This window comes from Gambusia affinis, linkage group LG13, assembly GCF_019740435.1.
Source record: "Gambusia affinis linkage group LG13, SWU_Gaff_1.0, whole genome shotgun sequence".
In the NCBI taxonomy this organism is placed as follows: domain Eukaryota; kingdom Metazoa; phylum Chordata; class Actinopteri; order Cyprinodontiformes; family Poeciliidae; genus Gambusia; species Gambusia affinis.
Genome location: NC_057880.1, coordinates 23,218,889 through 23,239,512, shown reverse-complemented (window position 1 = coordinate 23,239,512; position 20,624 = coordinate 23,218,889). Strand labels below are relative to the sequence as shown.

The 20,624-nt window shown below is 39.3% G+C and overlaps 1 protein-coding gene across 4 annotated transcripts in view; it reads left to right on the top strand.

Moving 5' to 3' along the window:
* The window catches only part of thada (THADA armadillo repeat containing), a 110,323-nt gene that overhangs the window by 8,455 nt on the left and 81,244 nt on the right, over positions 1 to 20,624 (top strand). For 2 of the 4 annotated variants that reach the window (XM_044135842.1, XM_044135841.1), the window contains exons 15-23: positions 37 to 160; positions 250 to 395; positions 1,020 to 1,233; positions 2,190 to 2,325; positions 3,626 to 3,762; positions 4,136 to 4,282; positions 6,660 to 6,820; positions 17,717 to 17,826; positions 20,299 to 20,431. In XM_044135842.1, the coding sequence (XP_043991777.1) occupies positions 37 to 160; positions 250 to 395; positions 1,020 to 1,233; positions 2,190 to 2,325; positions 3,626 to 3,762; positions 4,136 to 4,282; positions 6,660 to 6,820; positions 17,717 to 17,826; positions 20,299 to 20,431 (1,308 nt within the window). Of the gene's footprint in view, positions 1 to 36; positions 170 to 249; positions 396 to 1,019; positions 1,234 to 2,189; positions 2,326 to 3,625; positions 3,763 to 4,135; positions 4,283 to 6,659; positions 6,821 to 17,716; positions 17,827 to 20,298; positions 20,432 to 20,624 lie in introns of all 4 variants that reach the window. The other 2 variants (XM_044135840.1, XM_044135839.1) reach the window with 1 other exon arrangement.

Genomic DNA, 20,624 nt, shown 5'->3' with positions numbered 1-20,624 from the left:
TGAAACTCTAATTTTAGAGAATTTTCTTGGTTTCAGGCTTTTCTTCGCTGGCTGTGTGGGAACCTGCTGGAGGTTTTGCTCCCTGGAGCCTCCTTCTCCAAATGCCTCCTGTCCCTCAGCCTGCTGAACCTGCTGAGTCAGCTCTTCTCCTTCACTGCTGGTATCCTTGGTGACGGTCAGAGCTTATATTTAAATGCCGATAACGGATCCATCTGTCTCTAATCGCCTCCTCCTCACTCCGTTTCCCAGAGCCCGCCACGTTTGCCCTGGGCGAGGTCGTGACCCCCGCACACGCTCAGAACGTCCTGAACTGCGTGGCCAGCAACTTCCTGGAAGTCAAGCAGCTCGCCACGTCGTTGCTGAGCCAGCTTCCTCCGTCCGCCGTTGGACTCCAGGTTAACATTTTATCCATGTGTGCAGTGATGACACGCTCAGATCCAGACATGAAGCCAGTCTGACCTCTGGAGAAACACTAAACACCAGGAAGGAAGGAAACAGGGGCTCGTTTCCTTCCTTCCTTGAATCCTTCAATTGGTTTCTTCCCTTCCTTCTTTCCATCCAACTGTCTTTCTTTGAATCGTCTATTTCTTTGCTGTGTTCATTCATTCCTTGTTTCCTTCCTTTCTTTTTCATTTTATTTCCTTCCTGCCTCCTCACCCTTTCCTTATTTCCTTGTTTCCTTCCTTCCTTCCTTCCTTCCTTCCTTCCTTCCTTACCTCATTATCTTTCCTTCCTTTCATTTTTGCATTGTTTCCTTTCCTTTTTATCCTTCCTTCTTACCTGCTGTTCACTCTTCCTTCCTCTTTCCTCTCCTTCCTTCCTCATGTCCTTTGTTTTTTTTCCATCCTTCTTTCTTTCCTTCACTGTGGATTGTATTTTGTTTTAAATCCGACTGATTAAACTCTTAAACTCTGGTTTTCTCTGTAACCCTGTGAGGTCGAATCTTTCTCTCTCGTTCTTTTTGTTTCTCCTCCAGTTTTTCTCTGATTTGCCGTTTTGATCCATTTGTTTCTTTCCAGGTTCCGGAGACGATGCTCTCTGTTCTCCGGGCCGCTCTGGACCTCAGCACCAGCACCAAACCCTACGACAGCGTCACCGCCGCCCACCTGCTGCACCTGCTGCTGCAGCAGCCGGACCTGATCCCGGTTCTGCTGCGATGCGATCCGGGTCTGGACCTCCAGATCCGGCCTGAGGCGTCCCGATCGCTCATCCTGGAGCTCAACGCGCTGGCTGGTAAAAAGCGCGTTGATCACATGTCTGCAGTAAAAAATGTAAAGTAATTTATTACTTTACTGTAGTAGATGTTTCAGGTATCTGTACTTTACTTGAGTATTTATCTTTTCACTTTCACTTCCTCCCGCTTTCTTCTCCAGCGGTGTCAAACTCATTTTCGTTTTGGGCCAAATTAAGATCATGAATGCTCTTAAAGGGCCGGTTGTGCCAGAATGTGTCGATAAAACCCGTTAAGACATTAATAAATTATTAAAATTAAACAATATTCAAGATCTTTCCAGTCCCTCCAGGATTTTGTGATTATTTTTGGAATAAAAAAAGTTTTTGTGGTGTTAATGTAGAAATATTTACATTATTTGTGCTTCTGTATGTCGGTAAAAGCGACGTATAATCTGACATCAGTTAAGGCTGAGGCAGCTGTTAGCATTACTGAAACTGCAATGTTTTGACCATTTTTGTGAAAAATCTGCATTAGCTCAGAAAATTCCTGGGATTTGTTGATTTTGCATTAATTTCCACGATGATTTGCAAGAAATTGGAGGGACTGATTGTAATCTGGCAGAAAATAGATAAAAACAGCCGTTAATTTTCTTGATAAAATAATATTTAAGCACCCTGGAGCCATATAAAAAGGTTATGGGGGACCGGATTAGTAACACGTGTTTGGCTCCTTACCTTTTCACTTATGGCTCTTTACTTCCATGATGAAAAAAAACAAAATCAAATGGAAAAAAAATCCAAGGACAAAAAGTAGAACTTTTTAAGTATTTTAGACTTGTCTGAGTCATTTTGTTTTCTTCAAGGTGGAAATTACTTTTTGCTTTTTCTATTTAAGTAGATTTCAAAACTTGTACTTCTTTACTTTTACTTTTACTGGAGTATTTTTTCATACAAGAGTCTGTAACTCTACTAAAGTAGAGACACCTCATCTTTTCTGACCGTTTTTCTCGTGTCAGTGGTCCGGTTGCTGCTGCGCCGTCTGCAGGCGGAGCTGTCCGGAGCCGAGGCGTCGCTGCTGCAGGCGGCCGCTTCGTTTCCGCTCTACGGCAGAGCGCACTGCATCACTGCCGTCCTGCAGCGTCTGAGCACAGAGTGAGCATGAGAATCGCTTTTTACCTTAAATTTAGGCATTACAATGTCTTAATTGAATCAAAAAATATGTAAGTTGGCCTTAAATATGTTGATCACAGTCCTAATTTCATTATGGTTTAACTAAACATAATAGTCTATGTAGTTTATGTTTCATCAAACAAATGTTTTGAGATATCTTTAGGTTGAGGCTACAGCTAACTAGCTGCTAACAAACCCATGCTAGCCAGAAAGCTAGCTAGCTTTATCGCCTCTATCATTGGTGAGTAGGGATGGGCAATAAATCAATATATATCAGATAAATATCAACACGTAATAATACGTCTGGTAGAATTTTCATTATTCAATTCATAGACTATTCACTGAACTCCGATCCAGAACCGCACAGCATTCTGGGAGATGTAGGCAGACGAAAAGATTTTAACTCTCACAGCCAGTTAAGCTAGGTTGGTGGAATCAGCTAACTTGGTTACCTAGCAACTCAGGCATTCTCCGGTTACCTAGCAACGACCTTCTGCCACTGTGGGTCAAAACTGCGTAAAAATAAGACACACAGAGTGGAGTGAGAACTGTAAATAAAACAGAAAAGTTTATGCCATCAGTTGGAAAGTATTTCAGATATTTAAAACAACAAAAAGAAAACTAATCAATAAATTATCTACACTGCAAAAACACAAAATCTTACCCAGTTTTTTGGTCTAATTTCTTGTGCAAATATCTAGTACTGATGAAAACGTACGGTACTTGTTATATTAGCAGATTATTTAATTTATAAACAAGACATTTTTCAGTTAATGTATTTACCAATAGAATTATCGCTTTTTCATCAATATTAATGGAATAAATAACTTAAAACAAGCATCTATATCTTTTTTAAACTAATTTTGTCTTATTTCAAGTGTAATAAGATATTTGCACTAGAAATTAGACCAAAAATACTTGGTAAGATTTTGTGTTTTTGCATTATGACTGATATGAAATGTTTATATCGTAGTACATTTTTCAGCCGTATCGTCCAGGGTTGTATTTTCTACTTCTACTCTGACCAGAATCCCACCCAGTCATCTATATTTATGTTTAAATCATCGGCAGTTTGCTGGACGACTTTTGTCCTCGCTACTGGCTCATTCCTGTCACCAACACGTACGACGCTTCGTGTATTCTGTGATGATCTGAGGAAGAGATTTTCTTTCGTACATTTCTACAGTGATACAAGTCTTCTTAAACGGTGTTAAGTTTGAGTTGGTGAAACCCTGTGGTTGGTCCTCTGGTGTAAATCTGATCTGTGCGTCTGGGCTCTGAGGTGTTTGAGTCAGACAGAGCAGTGGACGGGTCTGGTGTCAGAGCTGATCGCCATGTGCTACCGGATGTCCGACGTGGTGTCCCCGGTGGTCCAGAGCTCGTCCCCAGAGGGACTCATCCCCATGGATACCGACTCCGGTAAGGACAGTAAACCTAAGATTATTGAGTAAGTAAACATTATTTGCTGAAACTGCTGCTTACTATCGGCAAGTATTGCTAATACTTGCTAAAACCAAATATTTGTACGTGGATACATGCACTAAAGTACTTTTCTACACAGAAGAAAAATCCCAATTTTCAAACAAATCAAGTAGAGTAAGGCGGTGAGACTTTTCATCAACAAAGTCAAAGTAATTTACAAAAAATGACTGTTGATAGAAATTTGATGAAACTGATTTAACTAACTATTTTCAATTAAATGCCGTGTTTGCCTTTACAGTGTAGTCGTCTTCTTCTCCGCTGTCCTGTGTGGGAAACCTGTGAAGTGTGCTAATAATGAGTGTTTACACAGAGACATCCGGAGGTCTGCAGAGGATCCTGCAGGAGATTCAGCCCAGAGACTCCAACGACTTCTTCAACAGCGCCAGAGAGCTAGAGAAACCCGAAGGAGATGATCGAAGTCAGGCCCAGACGCAGCGCACACCGCCACCAAACGCAGGTACAGCAAATTTCCCGCTGTCAAAAACAAATGTGTGGAAAAACTAGGTACACCTCATGAGTCCAGAGCTTGTAGAGCCGCTTTTAGCAGCGATAACTCACAGGGTTTGTTCACATTTCTGTTGTTTTCACCTAGAAACTCTGGTTTGTTGGTTGACGCAGCTTTCTCGTTTTGTTTATTTCAACTTTTGGTCAATACTAAACTTAAAGTAATAAATATTTTTGCTATTTCTTGATTTGTTACATTGCCTTTTTTTTCATAATTTTAGTTTGCTGAATATTTCTTTCTCTTGCAGTACCTCATATGTCCAAAAGGGGGAAGTGTTTCATCTTTTTTTATTTTTGTTTACATTAGTGAGTCAAAGTTTAGCCTCGCCCCTGTTGAAATGAACTTTGCCACAGTTTTATTTCTTATTTTGTTTTTATTTAACCTTTATTTTACCAGAATAAAAATCCCAATCAGATTAAAATCCTCTTTCCCAAAGAAGTCCTGGCACAGAGGGAGGACAGAGTGGAGAGAAAACTGTGGATAAAACAAAATAAAAACACAGGACCTCCTGTCTGGACTTAACTAATTAAACAGTTAAAAGAAAAAGTCACACTATTAAACAGGTACATGTCATAGAATGGCCCTCAAGAGCTCTTAGTTTGGATTTAAAAGCACTAAATGAGACGAGTTCAGTCAATCTCAAAGTTTCTGTTTTATCTGCTTCATCTGTGTAAAAATGCAAATTAGCATTAGTTTTGAATGCATGTGTGGATGCAAGTGGACAAAAAACCACTCCAAAAGCAGCAAGTGGACTACAGCGCAGGGCATTCTGGGTAAATACAACCTAAACAAATATGTTAATTCAGCGCTAGTGGGATAAATGGTTCATTTACAAAGGATAAATCATACAGTTGCTAAAATCTTCATTTCTATTTACATGTGAAAAAGGAAGTTGCGTTCAGTGTCTTTTTCTGAGGTTTTTATGTGGTTTTCTTAAAACTGGATTTTAATTAGTTTGCTTTGTTTGACACTCTGCTGTGTAAAATTGAACCACAGCAGCTGAAAATGTAACAAATGTTACAATTTTGGTCCCTAATCCAACCGATTCTACCAGACTATCCAATGTCTGCTCATTCTTAAAAAGTCTTAAATTCATGGATCTAAAATTAAGTCCTTAAAATGTCTCCAATTCTTAAAAATGAATGAAAGCTGGTCCTACATACATAAATTATGTCTTAAATTTGATTGTGAAAGGACTATTTAATCTCCGATATTGTCGTGTTTATATTCTTTTATTTCTTTTGGGACTTTTCTGTCCCAGCTTTTTTTCCTTCTCACTCTCTCATGGCTCGACACACGTTGGGTTTCGCCTTTTGGGGTGAAACCCAACACACTTCTCTCTCTCTGTGAAACGATTGACATCAGTCTGTTTGGAAACATTCTTGTAACCTTTCCTAAACGGTAGGCCAGTGATTCCTGAGGTTATTGCCGATGGGTTGTTTGTTGTTTTTGGTTTGCGGTTGTTTTAACACACACCTGTGTGCTCAAGAGTTTCAAACTGTCTAGATTCCTGTTTTTATAGAGCCAATTTTACTGATGATGATAATTATGTAGGTACGTTTGATTAGGAACACCTGGCTGCTACTTTCCCACCTCGTCCCTTGAGGAAGCAAGAAGTTTTGATGTAGCTTTTCACACACAGCATTCTGTTGGTCAATATTCTAATCATAATAACAAAATTGCTAGACTTGAAAGAGGTTATATTGTCTTTTTATCATGATTGTTGAATCTCTTCCTCTTGCAGTACCTGGGATGTCCAAAAGGGGGACGTGTTTCATCTTTTTATGTTGTTTATTTACTTGTTAAAATTTATTTGTATAGCACATTTCAGCAACAAGGTAGTTTAAAGTGCTTTGTGATAAAAACAGTAATACAGTAACCATTCAGTAAAGAGCAATAAACATTACTTTTTCTCAAATCATTGAGCAAATATATTGATTAATATTCCAGTTATTATAAACCAAAGGCAGCTCTACACAGGTGGGGTTTTTAGCCTTGATTTAAAGGAACTCAGTGTTTCGGCAGTTTTGCAGTTTTCTGGAAGTTTGTTCCAGATTTGTAGAGCATGAAAACTGAATTCTGCTTCTCTGTGTTTGGTTCTGGTTCTGGTCCAGAGCAGACCAGAACCAGAAGACCTGCCTGGTCTGGAAGGTTGACATGTTTGCAACTTTTGTAATTAGTTCCTGTAATTCCTACAGTTTACTGATCCAAATGAATCAGTGTGACATTTCCAAACAATAAGAGTAAATAATAACAAAAACTCCATATTTGGAACCGCGGATGTCTTCCCACCTCACTCTGTGTGTGTGTGTGTGTGTGTTTTCTCCAGATGGAGAGGGCTACAGGGTGACGGCTCAGATGGTGCTGGTATGTTGCTGGCGGAGCATGAAGGAAGTGGCCATGCTGCTCGGCCAGCTCTGTCAGACTCTGCCTCTGCACTACAGCAATGAAAACGAGCCAACACACCCCGGGCTAATCACAGAGGAGCAGGTATGCTAACCTCCTCGTCACTGGAGCTCTTCACAACACCCATAAATACGAGAAGCACTGGGACGGACGGGAAGTCTGGGTGTGTAGTAACTGATACCACTGCAATATTTACTGCTAATACTGAAAATAGAGTTGCAGTCAGAAGCTTTTATTAAGTCATTAAGGAAGTGGCTGCCATGTTTTAAGAACTACAGTTCTTAAAATCCACATACGTCACTCACTACAAATAAATCAGGCTAATGAGAAATAGGCCTGTCACAATTATAATTTTTTCTGAGCAATTAATTGTCTCAAAAATTATTGTGATAAACGATAATATTGTTTGAAGAACTTTGTACACTGATTTAATGGTAATGACATAATAATGCAAGAGATGTCCTGCCAAAATTAAATACACTTTATTTTTAAAAGAACGTTTAACACTGGAACTGGTAAACATCATAAAACCAAAGTATAAATAAATACTGCATTCAACCAAAAGCGTGCAGATTATGAAGTCTGTAAACCATATTGCCCTTCAGTAATCATCAGATTCAGATACAGAAGAATCTTAGAACGTCCGACGTTTTAAGATTGGACTTGCTATAATCGCAACCGATCATCTTGTAGTGTGTGGTGTGTTCCGACTGATCGGGTCCAGTCGGTCCGCTCCGATCTAAATCAGGGGTTTTCTCCGACTGGGAGCTTAACGCATCCTGTTGAATGTGACAGGTAGCCAATCAGAAAGCGCGGATTCCCCTCCATGCTTTCTGAGGGGAAACATGGAGGGGAATCCCAAACAGCTAACACGGCGCAACCCGAAGTCCAGCGACATTGGAGATAATATGTGGAAACAACATTAATGTTTATTCAACATTTCATGCAAAGAATATCCACAGAAATGACAAGTGTAATGACAAGGCCTCTGAGTGTTGTTGTAAACATGCCAGACCCATAGGGGGCAGTGTAGCACAAGTCTAAAACCTCTCAGCCAACCAGATTGCTTCAAAACAACCACAACTTCCTGTTGGGAATTGAACATTGTGACGGGAGTTTTTTTAAAAACTATTTTTAAGTAGCATTTTAGAATATGACATTAATAAAACACGAGACAATTTCCATTGGGAATCATGTCAAATAATATATTGCCGCATTATTTGCTGCAGAAAATCTCATTTTCCTCCTTGTTCACACTCAAAGAGAGTTTTCTCAAATCTCCACCTTAGTCTGAATTTTTATAAATAATTGTTTTAAATGATATTAAATTGAGTTCTTGTGTGGATGAACGGCCAAAATGCATAAAAACGTTTTCGTTTTCCCAGATATGCGGACATGTGTGAGGTAGTCTTTAATCCTGCTTTTGGATGTAACTTCAAAAAAGCATCAAGAATCAGGGACACAAAAGATAATAAAGACAGACAGCAGGGCGATAATCTCATGGTCCTTGGACTGTAAAGTTTCGGCATAAATGTAGAAATTGTAATATTATTTCATCAATTGTTGAAGTTTGATTCAATATATAACTTTAGACCATGAAAATATACATAAATAATGATGAAAATAATGAATAATTAATATTAGGAGTACATATACCAACACAATATCTATTTATTGTAAAACAGTTTAAAGATTTTTTGGACAGTATAATAGAACAATCTTTTAAAAAATGCAAATTCTATGCCATTTAGCTGCATTTCTGAAGCAATGATGGTAAAACAAACATATTTTTACTTAATTTTATATTCTTGTTTGAGTATTAGCAACATCAATATAATGGAAAGTCTGTTTCATTCCTTAAGTGCCTGATGGGTATAATTAGCATCATACTTAAAATTGTAATGTCCAAATTAATAGTCTCTAATTAAGACAGCATTTAGGCATTAAGAAGTCGATATTTTTCAGGCTAATGTGTTTACAGATCAGTGGGGATGATTGAGTGCTACTAATTACCTGCGTTTTCTCTCTGATTAGCGTAACAATGATACTGTTACTGGTTCCTTCCAGCTGAATCTGAAAAAGTTGTAGAAACTGGAGCAGTTGTCGAGCCGCAGCATCCTCAGCCGCGTTGGAAATCGAGTGTCTGTGCATTTGTGACCCCACACTGGGAGGCTCTTCAATTAGCATCCGCTCTCGTTAGTGGCGCGCTTTCATTTGGGGCGCAACCCTGCTGGTTTAACGGCCGCGACGCACCTCCCTTTTCCACTGCATTCTTTCCAAATCACTTCCAACACCAGCAGGAAAGCACCGACACACACACACACACACACACACACACACACACGCACACACACGCACACAAACACACACAGGCACAGGAATAGTTGTCTGAGCGGTTCAGCATGTTCATAATAACATGAGACCCAGACATCGCCTTTGTTTGTCTGCGTGGGGGGTGAAGGTTACATGTTTGTGTTTCTCCTTGGATCTGAAGAGAAAACAGGAAGAATTAAAATGTTTGTGTTCATTATCAGCAAAATCAAATTCCAAAAACTATTACTAACCCACAAAAAATGGAAAAACAAGCGAAGTGATCAAATAATTAGGTGAATGTCTGATTTTCAGATTGGATACCAAAGGTTGGAAGAGTTCAAGTTGACAACCATCCAGTAAAAACTTGATTTGTGCTTCTCTGTGTTTTTAGTATCACTCTGACTTAGGGCATCAACTTTTGATCATTTTCGCAATCGATTAATTGATTAATCGGATAAAAATTGGCAGATTCTGCAGATTTTCTTTTTAACCACCACCAAATCTTTTTAATTCAGTGACAATATATTTATTTTTAAGGCTTTTGCCAAAACTTTGCCCTACCTTTTAAAGCCGTCCTGTTGGGCTGAGACGATTAATTGAATTAATTGTGATTGATTGATTATCAAAATAATTGTCAACTAATTTAATAATAACAATAATAGTATACAGACTCCAAAAAAAGACAATTTGCTGAAAAAACAACATTCTCAAAGCAATTGACAACTGAACAAAAATATATTTATTTCATATTTAAGGTTAAAAGAAACTTTTTGTTCTGCCAAAAACTCCTCAAGCTTCATCTGGTTCAAATTCTGTTTAAAGAAACAAACAGATTTCCTACAAAGCACTTTTTGCTATCCAATTATTCATTTAAAAAACATAAACACATCAACCCTACACTGCAGAAAGGGTCGAGTGTTTCACATTTTGATGTTAAAGGTATTTCTTTAGCTCCAATTGCTTCAAGTGATCAAGTGTTAACTAAATAAATGCTGTTATTGCATTTTAAGCTCTACATTTTTCATTTTATCTTATTTAAAAAAGGAATTGAATAATTTATTTTCCTTTTGTAGCGTATATCTAATATTGTATATAAAAGATTAAATGAAAAATTGGCAGAATAAGCCATATCTTTTTATTTTAATTTTAATCCTGGTATGTAAAAACAGGAGGAGGGTGTATTTTCTTTTCACCATTATGTGATCATACGTAAACAAATAATGCTCCAGCTGTGAAACCGTTTCAGCGGCAGGTGAACCTGGTCGGGTTGTTGGACAGGTGGGCTCGCCCGGTCACACCTGAGGTAGAACCAGAGGAGATAATGGGCGAGGACATCCCAGATATCATGTTGTCTCCAGTGACCATGCCAGTTGGTCTTATTATACAACCTCTGGTTTAACAAACACACGCCATGGACCAGGCGGACAACAGGAACGTTTGAACTCTTCACCTTTTACCACAACCTTTTTCCCCCGTTGCCTGTTAGAGTTCGTTAGCATCAGCGGTCAGAATGACTCAGGACTCATTCCTGAATCCAGAGAGGAAAAAAGTAGCCAAATGTGACTGTCTTCCAAAATATGTGGTAGCTGAGCATCTCCTCAGCTGGGATCCGCCATTGGCCCGGTTTTTGTTTTTGGGTTGGAACCATGGCAACAGGAACATCACATTCCTAGAAGGACACTGATGTATTGGTTTCAGTGTTTTCAATCTTGTTAGACCCAAGCAGCTAAGCGCCACAAAGTGTAATCGCAGCATTTCTTTAACAGTTGAATTGGCTTTTTGGAGGCCTAAACCTGTCTGAAAACTCAACAAACTTGACGGGCAAAAGGGGGAAATTTACTTATTTTTAAGGTCGTCACAAGAATCGCAGCAGAAACGGCTCAATAGGCAACTTTAAAAATACTCTCCACATTGACCTTATTTTATCACAGAGGCATGAAATTGGGTACAGTTGGAGAACTCCTGCAGACGTACAGAAAATTCTCTACACCAAACAGGAAGTTGGCCAAATTGGACTGAAGTTCCAATTTTGACTCTACTTTGCCGTTTACAGTTTCCGCATCTGATCAAACTCTACCTAGAGATTTTGACCAATTGGTTTCAAACTTGGTCGTTTTGTTCATTACCCATTGGGGAATAAAAGTTATCAAAACAGTAAGTTTTTGTGCATGCTGAAGGGCCTCGAAGTTTGACATCTTACTATGAAACACAAAACTGCTAAATCTTCCAAACAAAAACTCACTAAACCTTCAGTGATTCTTCCGCATCTGCAATGCCCAATGGCAAAATCATGACATCACTTAAGCCACGCCCACTGAGAACAGGAAGTGTAATGTTTTACTATAAATGTTTTCTATCTGACCCCTTTGACCTAGTCAGTCTGCAATTATATAAATCAACAAAATAAGCAACATTTTATATTCATAAACGCTTTTTTTCTTCTAAATAATTGAATGAATAAAAATATAATCTCAACAACAAAGATGCTCATTGATTTTAATTTGTTTTTTCGGTTATTCAATCATCAGATTGGTGCAAAGTGCATCTTCCAACACAATACACTTTTATTTATAAAGCACTTTAAAACGGCACTGTTTGCTCAAATGCTGTACACTAAAACAAATAAAACAGACATCAGTTATTTATGCAACTTCTTTGAAAAAATGTGAACTGTGGATGCTAACATTAACATTGTTAACATGTTTTACTGCTGCAACATGTTTAGCATTGAGATGCTATTTTAAGCTTCAGTAATGAGTTAATTCCTTAAACGCTAAAATAATTTTTCCCGGAGTTCAATAAGATCATTTTCTAAACCAAAAATTAACCCTCAGTAAGCCAAGAAAAGCAGCTTTTGTTATTGTTTAGCTATTGTTTGTTGTTTCTGTTGGTACCAGAAACAAGCAAATGTAAAGTAAGCAGGTGATTAATTGCGATTTAAATTTTAATGCGTTAAAATCTATGGGATTAATTATTCAAAATTGATGCATTAAAGTTCCAACTCTAAATTTGCCAAAGATTCTCCTCATTTACTTAAATTGATCAAACTATAAATAAACCGACCTAAAGATCCGACGGAGCGTCTTTTGGAGGTGCCAGCTCTGTTTTGGCTCTTTGTTTTTTGTTCAAAAATATCTCCATTTTCTGAAACGTCCTGTCCGTTGAGTTGTCTCCTCTGGACTGGAGTGAAGCCGCAGCAGCATAAACTAAAATAAAAGCTGGTTTCCAGGCTGAGTCACATGTTGTTTAGTTTAATGTTTGTGGTCCATTTATTGACCTTTTTCATCCATGCATGGTCCATTTCATGACCTGCTCTGGGCTTAGCTGTGATTTATGTGTCCTTGTGTGCAGCAGACCACCAACACTGTGATTCATCTGGCTCTGCTGGAGAGGAATACTCTTGGTTTGGTTAAAATCTATTAATATATTTAGAAAATATTTTCTTAAAAAAATTTTTTTTTAATTATGTAAAAAAATAAACTGAATATTTTTGCTAAATTTAAAATATTTTATATAGTGTATAGAAAAGAATATATTTAAAAATATTTTCTTTAAATTATCTAAAAAATTAAATATTTTAGAAAAGTCTGAGTTTATTACATGTTAAAACTTTTATCAAATATGGATTATATACGGTTTTCAGAGGCTAAAGAAGTACATGTCCATCCATCCATCCATTTTCTGTACACTCTTCTTCCCTAATGGGGTCGGGAGGGTTGCTGGTTCCTCTCCAGCTGCGTCCCGGGCGAGAGGCGGGGTTCACCCTGACAGGTCGCCAGTCTGTCACAGGGCAACACAAAGACATACAAGACAAACAACCATCCACACACACACACACCTAGGGAGAATTTAGAGAAACCAATTAACCTGACAGTCATGTTTTTGGACTGTGGGAGGAAGCCGGAGAACCCGGAGAGAACCCACCATGCACAGGGAGAACATGCAAACTCCATGCAGAAAGACCCCGGGCCGGGAATCGAACCCAGGACCTTCTTGCTGCAAGGCAACAGATCTACCAACTGCGCCACTGTGCAGCCAAGAAGTACATATATTCCTGAAAATAAAATTAAATAGGTTTAGTTGGGATATTTGTCCTAATCTAAAATTGAATGATTTTAGTTATAGTTGCTTTAAGCTGGTTTTAATTATCGGACCGTATTCGGACCAGAACCGGTTCTTCTGTAGCAGAAACGTTTTTGTAACAGAGGAAATTCGCTATTTAGTTTTCTGACAGCGGCGAGCTGCAAATGTGATTCGACACAGGGAACCATCCCTCTCCCTCTCTCTCTCTGTCTCCCTCCCTCTCTCTTTATTTCTCCCTCCCTCTCTTTTTTTTCTCGCTCTCTCCTTCTTTCTCTCTCTCTCTCTCTTCCTCCACATAATTTTTTTTTCTGGGAAACATTTGCAAACAGGAAGTTGATGTCTAAATAAAGTCCTCGCTGTTCCCTCCCTCCTGCCCCCCACGCCCTTCGCAGGAAGCCTGCACGGCCCTTTTTAACGGTTACACAGACGGGAACCTTCGGAGGGGGAAGGCTTTAAATAGGCTCTGCCCGGCTCGGCACCGCAGCGGTCTGGGCTCCGGCGGCCGCCAGCCACCCAACGGTGACTGTTGCTGCCATTTTTACCCCCGGTGAGGTCAGTCCTGTCCTGGAGCCCGTCGTGATAAGTCATTGGGGCTTGGTTCTGCTGCGGTCCGCTCTGTCCGGTTGAGGGTCAGTCGGGTTGACTGACGCGCCGTAAGGCAGATTAAAAGATCAGACTAAGGCTGTCTAAGCCCTACGTATTTTCTCGCTTTCATCTGTTGATTCATCTAAAGATGTTTTACGAGTAAAACGGGTTTTTGTGTTTCCTGTTCTGGTTCTTCACACACGATGCTTGAAATCCTTTCAATTATATGTTTTCAAGGTTTGGAAAGTGCTTGACATCCAAGCATGTAAGTTTAGTCGTAAAGTGCAGTCTAATGTTTGAGTAAAAGTCTAAATTTGGGAAAAATACATTATTTACAGTTGTAACAAACTATTTTCATACACTTGATAAAAAGACAGGCATGATTTTTTTCACACCATCTGAAGTTAAATCAGACAGTTTTTTTCTTATTTTTGGTTAATAAAAATTACCTAAATTATTTCTATTTGCTAAATGCCAGAAAAGTTAGCGAGAATTTTTCTTAGACATCTTTTTATTATGTTTAAGCATTTAATTTGAGCAGGAATGGTAGATCTATTGCATAATAGATCCGCCTGAAAGTGGATCTATTATGCAAAATTCACACTGTGGATGTTTTTGTACTTCTGTTTGGGTTGCTGCTTCTAAAAACATCAGAGCACTTTAAAAAAATCCACCCAAATGTTTTTTGGCAATAAGTTAAAGTTTTTTTTGTGTCTGGAAAATGAGCCGTTTCAAAAACCTACTTAATGTAGCGTCACAAATAAGTGGATATGGTCAGTTACCTAGCAACCCCAACTGAGTTCCGCCCGTTACCTAGCAACCCGAGCCGAACTCCAGCAGATTTGGTCAGCTTTACCGATTTACCGCTGTACAATGGCTGCTGGAAAAGACAAGTGTTTTGTTGTTGACTTGCCATCCAGAAACCACTTTCTGCATTCTTGTTGCTTGTGCAGGAGGCTCCACTTCTGCTTTTCAAAGATGTACTGTTGTACAATTGCGCTTCTATTTGCAGCCATTTTCCTGTCTGAGTGTAAACGCTGAGTTGGGGGGCGTTGTCAGCAGCTGATTATTTAGATTTAACAGCTGATGGGCAGAACTGACCAGACTAAGAGCTCACTATCTAAGAATGAATGTGTGCAAAAAATGTAATGAAGACGTTTTGTATAAATCGTAGACCGATCCTAACCTATTTCAGGAAGCATAATAGGTCACCTTTAACATGATTTGTATTTGGATTCTTTTAATGTAAGTCATATTTCCATCCATCCATCCCTTGTCCCTAGCGGGGTCGGGCGATCATATAAATTATATTTGTTATTCCTAATGGCTCAATAACTTACTGAAGTAAAGATTGGCTTATGTTTTATAAGGTTTTTGTTAAATTGCTGTTTTGTTTTAAACCATAAAGCGTTCTGGTTACCTCCTCCCTGCAGTAATAGTTCATTCTTATTGTTTTAGTCTCCAAAGTGTGATTCTTGAAAGGTCAGGACATCTGAAAATGCTGGAGTTTTGCTGTGGGAACAGAGCCCTGCAGTCCGTATCGGGCGCTGTTTGTGCCTCCGGACTGTGCCACCCCGCCCCGTGCCCTCCGTGCCACCCCTGACTAAGCCGGGGCCTGGCTGCTGCTCCGGTGGTGGTGACACCGCAGCCTTAATGACAGGGAGCCGGAGCGCTGCGTCCGCCTCGCCCTGCCGCCTCACCTGCAGCACGCTCAACAGTTTGCACACTGCCACAGAAACGGCCCGGCGCGTCTCTGCGTGTGTAAAGTTAGAACGCCGTCGGTAACACTATTACTAACTGGATGGTTTTACGGACGGTGGCCATTATGCGGACGTCTCAGCGTCCTTATTTCAGCACACTTGTCACGCTACTGACATGCCACTCTCACAGCTCGATGTGCTGAGGCCACAAAGGAGTTATAAAACAGATTTTTTTATTGTTAACATCACACGTTTGTTGTAAAACGTTGAATTTGTGACCGATGGTTGGAGTGTCGGGACATTTCGGTCTCGGAGCACCTGTTCGTCGTAAGCTGACCCACATCCACATCAAGTGCGCCCGCTCTGTTTTATGAGGTTTTATTCTGGTCTCTGGGTTACACACATGTAATTACCCGTTTAGTTCTGGTTAGACACCTCTAAAGTACAGTCAGGGAAAACGGAAAACACTTATCAGGACCCGACTGTCATCAGTCGCTCTGTGCCTCAGCGTGGCGGTCGCTCTCTGGTCGCTGCGGAGCAGTTTTGGACCCCTGCTCTTTCTGGAGCGTTTCCACCGCAGCGCTTCGGCCGGCTGACTCGAATAGATCAGCAGCGGAGAGGCAAAGTTTCAGCTCAGTGAAGAACGAGGCTTAAAGCTGCATTATATAACAATAAACCAGTTAATCAATTAAATTATTTTCTGCATTGTTCTTCTCATCCCATGTAGGTTCTGCATGCAACACAACAAACTCCACTTGGTGGAAATAATTTCTAAACTATAACTCTTTATTCCCCTTCTTCTCAACAATAATTTATTGAATCGTTATTATTGTCATTGTCATTATTACCTGATTGCTGTTTTCTAATTGCTCCACAATCTGATGTCATTCAGATCACCATAATGTTGTACACACACACAGTTAATACTAATTCATTAATACATATTATTTTCTGTTTGTCTTTTTGTTTTTTACTAATACAATGTACTGCCCCATGTATTTTGTTCTCAGGTGTAAAATAAATTTCTATATTGATAAAAAATAAAAGAATAAACTTTAAGACGGATTTTATTTGCTTTGTGGCTACATAATGTGGAAAAATCCCATAAAACAAATTTTGATTTGTTTTTCTGTTACGATAAGCTGCACTGTGTATGTGCTGTGCATGGGAGCGGGTAAGTGGCGCGTACATGAGCTTGATTGACAGCGATAAGGCCCTCTGACTGGCTGTTTTTGACTGGTATCTGTGTATTTCTGCTGATGGCTGTAGAACCACAGAGAAGAGGCAGAAGAACTTGATTTTTTTTTTCACATTTTATCTGTCAGAAAATATTGACAGTTTTATCAAATAAAATAAAACAAACATTTTTTATTAAAGCTGCGTACTGCACCTTTAAGACCAGAGCTCTCCGATTCATGAACGGCTCATTTATCGACCTCTGCAGAACTTGCTGATATGAATATGAAGCAGTTAAATCATTTAAAACAAAAGTTACATTCAGGCCATGAAGAAAGTGAGCATTTATTTCTATTTCTTTAAAAAAGGAAGTGATAACAAATGATAAATTGTTGCAGAAATTATTGCGATAAACGATAATATTGTTTTGAGTCGATAAACTTTAAATTCTGATGAACATTTAATACATTTTAAATATCTAAAATAAATAAAAAACAGAAATCTAATGACAAATAAGATAATTTAGTCTCTTCAGAAACTGAATTATCCTTCAGAAAAGGGTCTAGATGAGACTGAAGCACCAGACTGAAGACTTTTGTCATCCAGTTTTTGGTGGAAAGAGAGAAAGAAAAGAGAAAAAACAATGAATCATGCAAATGGAAATTGAGCGTTTTTACATTTAATCTCATGTAATTAATTGATTTATTGTTTATTGCAACATATTTAATTAACTCTGATACTTGTAAATAAATTTAATTGTCACCTAATTAATGAATCTTAATGTGAACAGATATTTAATCTGAATTTGTTTCCAGAAGAGGTTATTTTAGTAATTGATTATCTTTTAGATTATTCTGACAATTAATCAGATAAAAATTTAAAATATTTTTTTAAACTTTCATGGAAATAATAATAAAAAAACCTAATAATTCAATCATGCAGTAGAACTTTTTTCTCTTTGGTCGAAAAAAATCAGGCAGATGGAAATGATAGAGTTTGTTTTACTTTACGTTGTTACTGACTGACTGATTGATTGATTGATTGATTGATTGGCTAACAGGAAGCTGTGACACCATGACTCCAGCAGCTGCTGCTCCTCTCATCCCGGTTCTCTCTCCTGCAGGTGGAAGGAGTCGGTTTGTACTTCCGCCAGCAGCTCCTGCAGTCCCGCCATCGAGGCGCCTTTGAACTGGCGTACGTGGGCTTCGTACGGCTCACCGACATGCTCTGCAGGTGTGTGTGTGTGTGTGTGTGTGTGTGTGTGTGTGTGTGTGTGTGTGTGTTTATACTCTGTTGTACTACAGAGGCTGAAAGGTAACACTACCAAGCAGTAATTAGTGAGTGGATGAGTTCAGAAGTGTTTGCACGACTTAAATCCTGCTTTTCTTTTCCTGATGTTAAAACTCAGACTCAACTCATTTATCTATATCTGTAATTATATATGCATAAGTTTTTACAGCATTCCAAAAACGCTGCATTAATGGTGGTTTCACATTCGTTCACAAGCCTGCTGACGGTGTCTAATGGTTGCTATGGAGACTTCCTGGGTATCCAGACTTTTCCTGTTACCTCTAATGTCCACATCCTGCGTATGTGTCAATATTCACACACTTTATACTTTTCCAGATGTTGTTTTGACAAGAATAAGCAACTAGTTCCACTGGCAGATTATTGAATTTACAACAATAATCATCAATATTAAGGAATTATTTACTTAAAACAAGCTCCTATTTCTTGCTGAAAAGTTACTGATATGTTAGTTTTGTCTTATTTCAAGTGAGATATTTGCACTATAAAAATAATTGCTAAGATTTTGTGTTTTTGCAGTGCATTTATGAATATTTAACACTTTATGGAGCAGGAAATAAGCAATTTAAACTTAGGAATCAAGTACATTTTATTCTATGTTGTACTCTGATTAACTTAACGATGTCGCATTCGGATTTTATAAAACCGATTCTTTTTTCCCTTAATGTCGGGTTTTTCCCCGACTAAATAAAAGGACTGAAATTAAAGGTTGGGTTTGTCTGAAATGTCTCGGTGTGAGATTATGCTGCTGCAATAAAACTTGGGTTTATTACGAGGCGGTGTACCGACTAGCACGGCGGACGCTGCAGGAGTAATTCCTGCATTAGCATGAATGATGGTCAGTGTTCCTGTTTTCCTGCTGCGGCGCTCCAAGTCGGCGCTGCAGCAGGTGACGGGGCGCTCCAGTGCTGCAGCGCCATGCGCTTTGAACCACCCAGTGCTCAGCTACGCGTCCTCCTGTTTTGTTGTTCTGCAGAAACCCTCCTTCCTTCTCTCTCTGTTTTATAACGGGGGCGACATTCTGGTGGTTGCAAAGGATGCTGGGAGTGTGTGTTTGCTCTGCTCTGTGTGGCTGGTATGCAGACCGTTCGCTGCATTACAGGGTGTTGATTGCAGGGTGCCTGACCGCAGCCCTTTGATGCTCTGCCTTTGCTGCGTTCCTCCGTGTTTTCACTCCCTCTCTGCTGTCCTGCCCTCTTCTTCTGTCCTTTTTCACTTTCTCCTTTTTTTCTTTTTTTTTTTTTGCACTTTTAGCTGAAGCAGATTCCCAAATTGTTGCTCTCGAAACGCCTCCAAATAAAACTTCTTACAGAGATGCCACTTTTGTTCCTCGTGTTGATTTGGACAATTTGGCTGAAAAATGTACCGTATTTTCTGTAATATAAGGCACACTTTAATTTTGTCAGAAAACGACAGTAAGACCTCCCCTTTAGTGAATTAATAGGAATTACCGTATTTTCCGCACTATAGAGCTCACCTGACTAAATACCGCACCTACAAATTTTTAGAAAAAAAACTGGAAACGTACATTTATAAGCCGCTGGTGTCTCCTCCGCTCTCGGTTTTCCGTACAGACCCAGCAGAGGGCAGCGTTCTAATAAATCTTCTGGATTTATTAAGGTGCTGCCCTCCGTCTCCAACGCCAAACCATGGTTTCGTTCACGCCGAGTTTACGAAACCATAATATTTGCATCTTATACAAATATTTTATTAGCTCTATTTCCTTCGATTGCTCTCAACTTAAAAGCTGCATCCTATGAGTTTGAAGAAATTTCTCTGTTCTAAATGAAAATCAGCATTTTCTTCTTTGATTTCCAGTTTTGACTTCCAATGATTCACTTCCTGCTAGAGAGCCCCCTGGTGGTTGAAGGAAAATCCACAGAAAAGCTGCATCGGGCTACAAGCCGCCTGGTTCAAAGTGTAGGAAAAAAGTAGCGGCTTATAGTCTGAAAAATACGGTAATTCTGGTTGTGCTCACAAAATCTCAGAGTGATTTTTTGTGGCTCACAGTCAAAATGTTTTAGTTTCATTAGATTACGGCCACCGCAGCCAGGAGTGTCGTTCTGTACGTTCAGTTGGTCGACTTCACGACAGACACATTCAGGTTCACCGTATTTATTCTAAGAAAAGAGTAAATCAAGCTGTTTGTTAACATCAGTCCAGCAGCTTCTATTTGTTAGTCTATAATGTTTGTTTTATACATATACTAAAAATAAAATATCCGATTAATTGATAATAAATAGCTAAGATAAGAATAAATAAAAACTATCTGAAATGCTGCCAAACTGCTGTTGTGACCTTTCCTTTTCATCCTCAGTTTTCACTAAATGTCGTTTATTTATTTAGCAGTAAATGAACGAATTCTGGATCATCTTCCTAATGTTTTTGTGTTTTAAGGAGCGGCAGTCGGAACCTGCAGCAGCTTCCGTCCCGCTGGCTTTCCGAGGTTCTGGAAGAGGTCAAATCCAGCGACCCGACGTCGAAGCTGTGTGCCACACGGCGAAGCGCGGGAATACCGTTCTACATCCAGGTAGACGCTACGAAACGCTTAGAAAGAGTCCGAAGGGTGCTTGAGTCACACTGATGGTTTTAAAGAAGTTTCTGCTGTAGAAATAAACCCATTGAGAGCGCAGCGAGACTCGGAACCAGCAGGTGAACAGAACATTCCTGTTGTTGTAACGGAGATCGTTCTTCCTGGCAAAGCTTCACACAAGGAGTTTGGT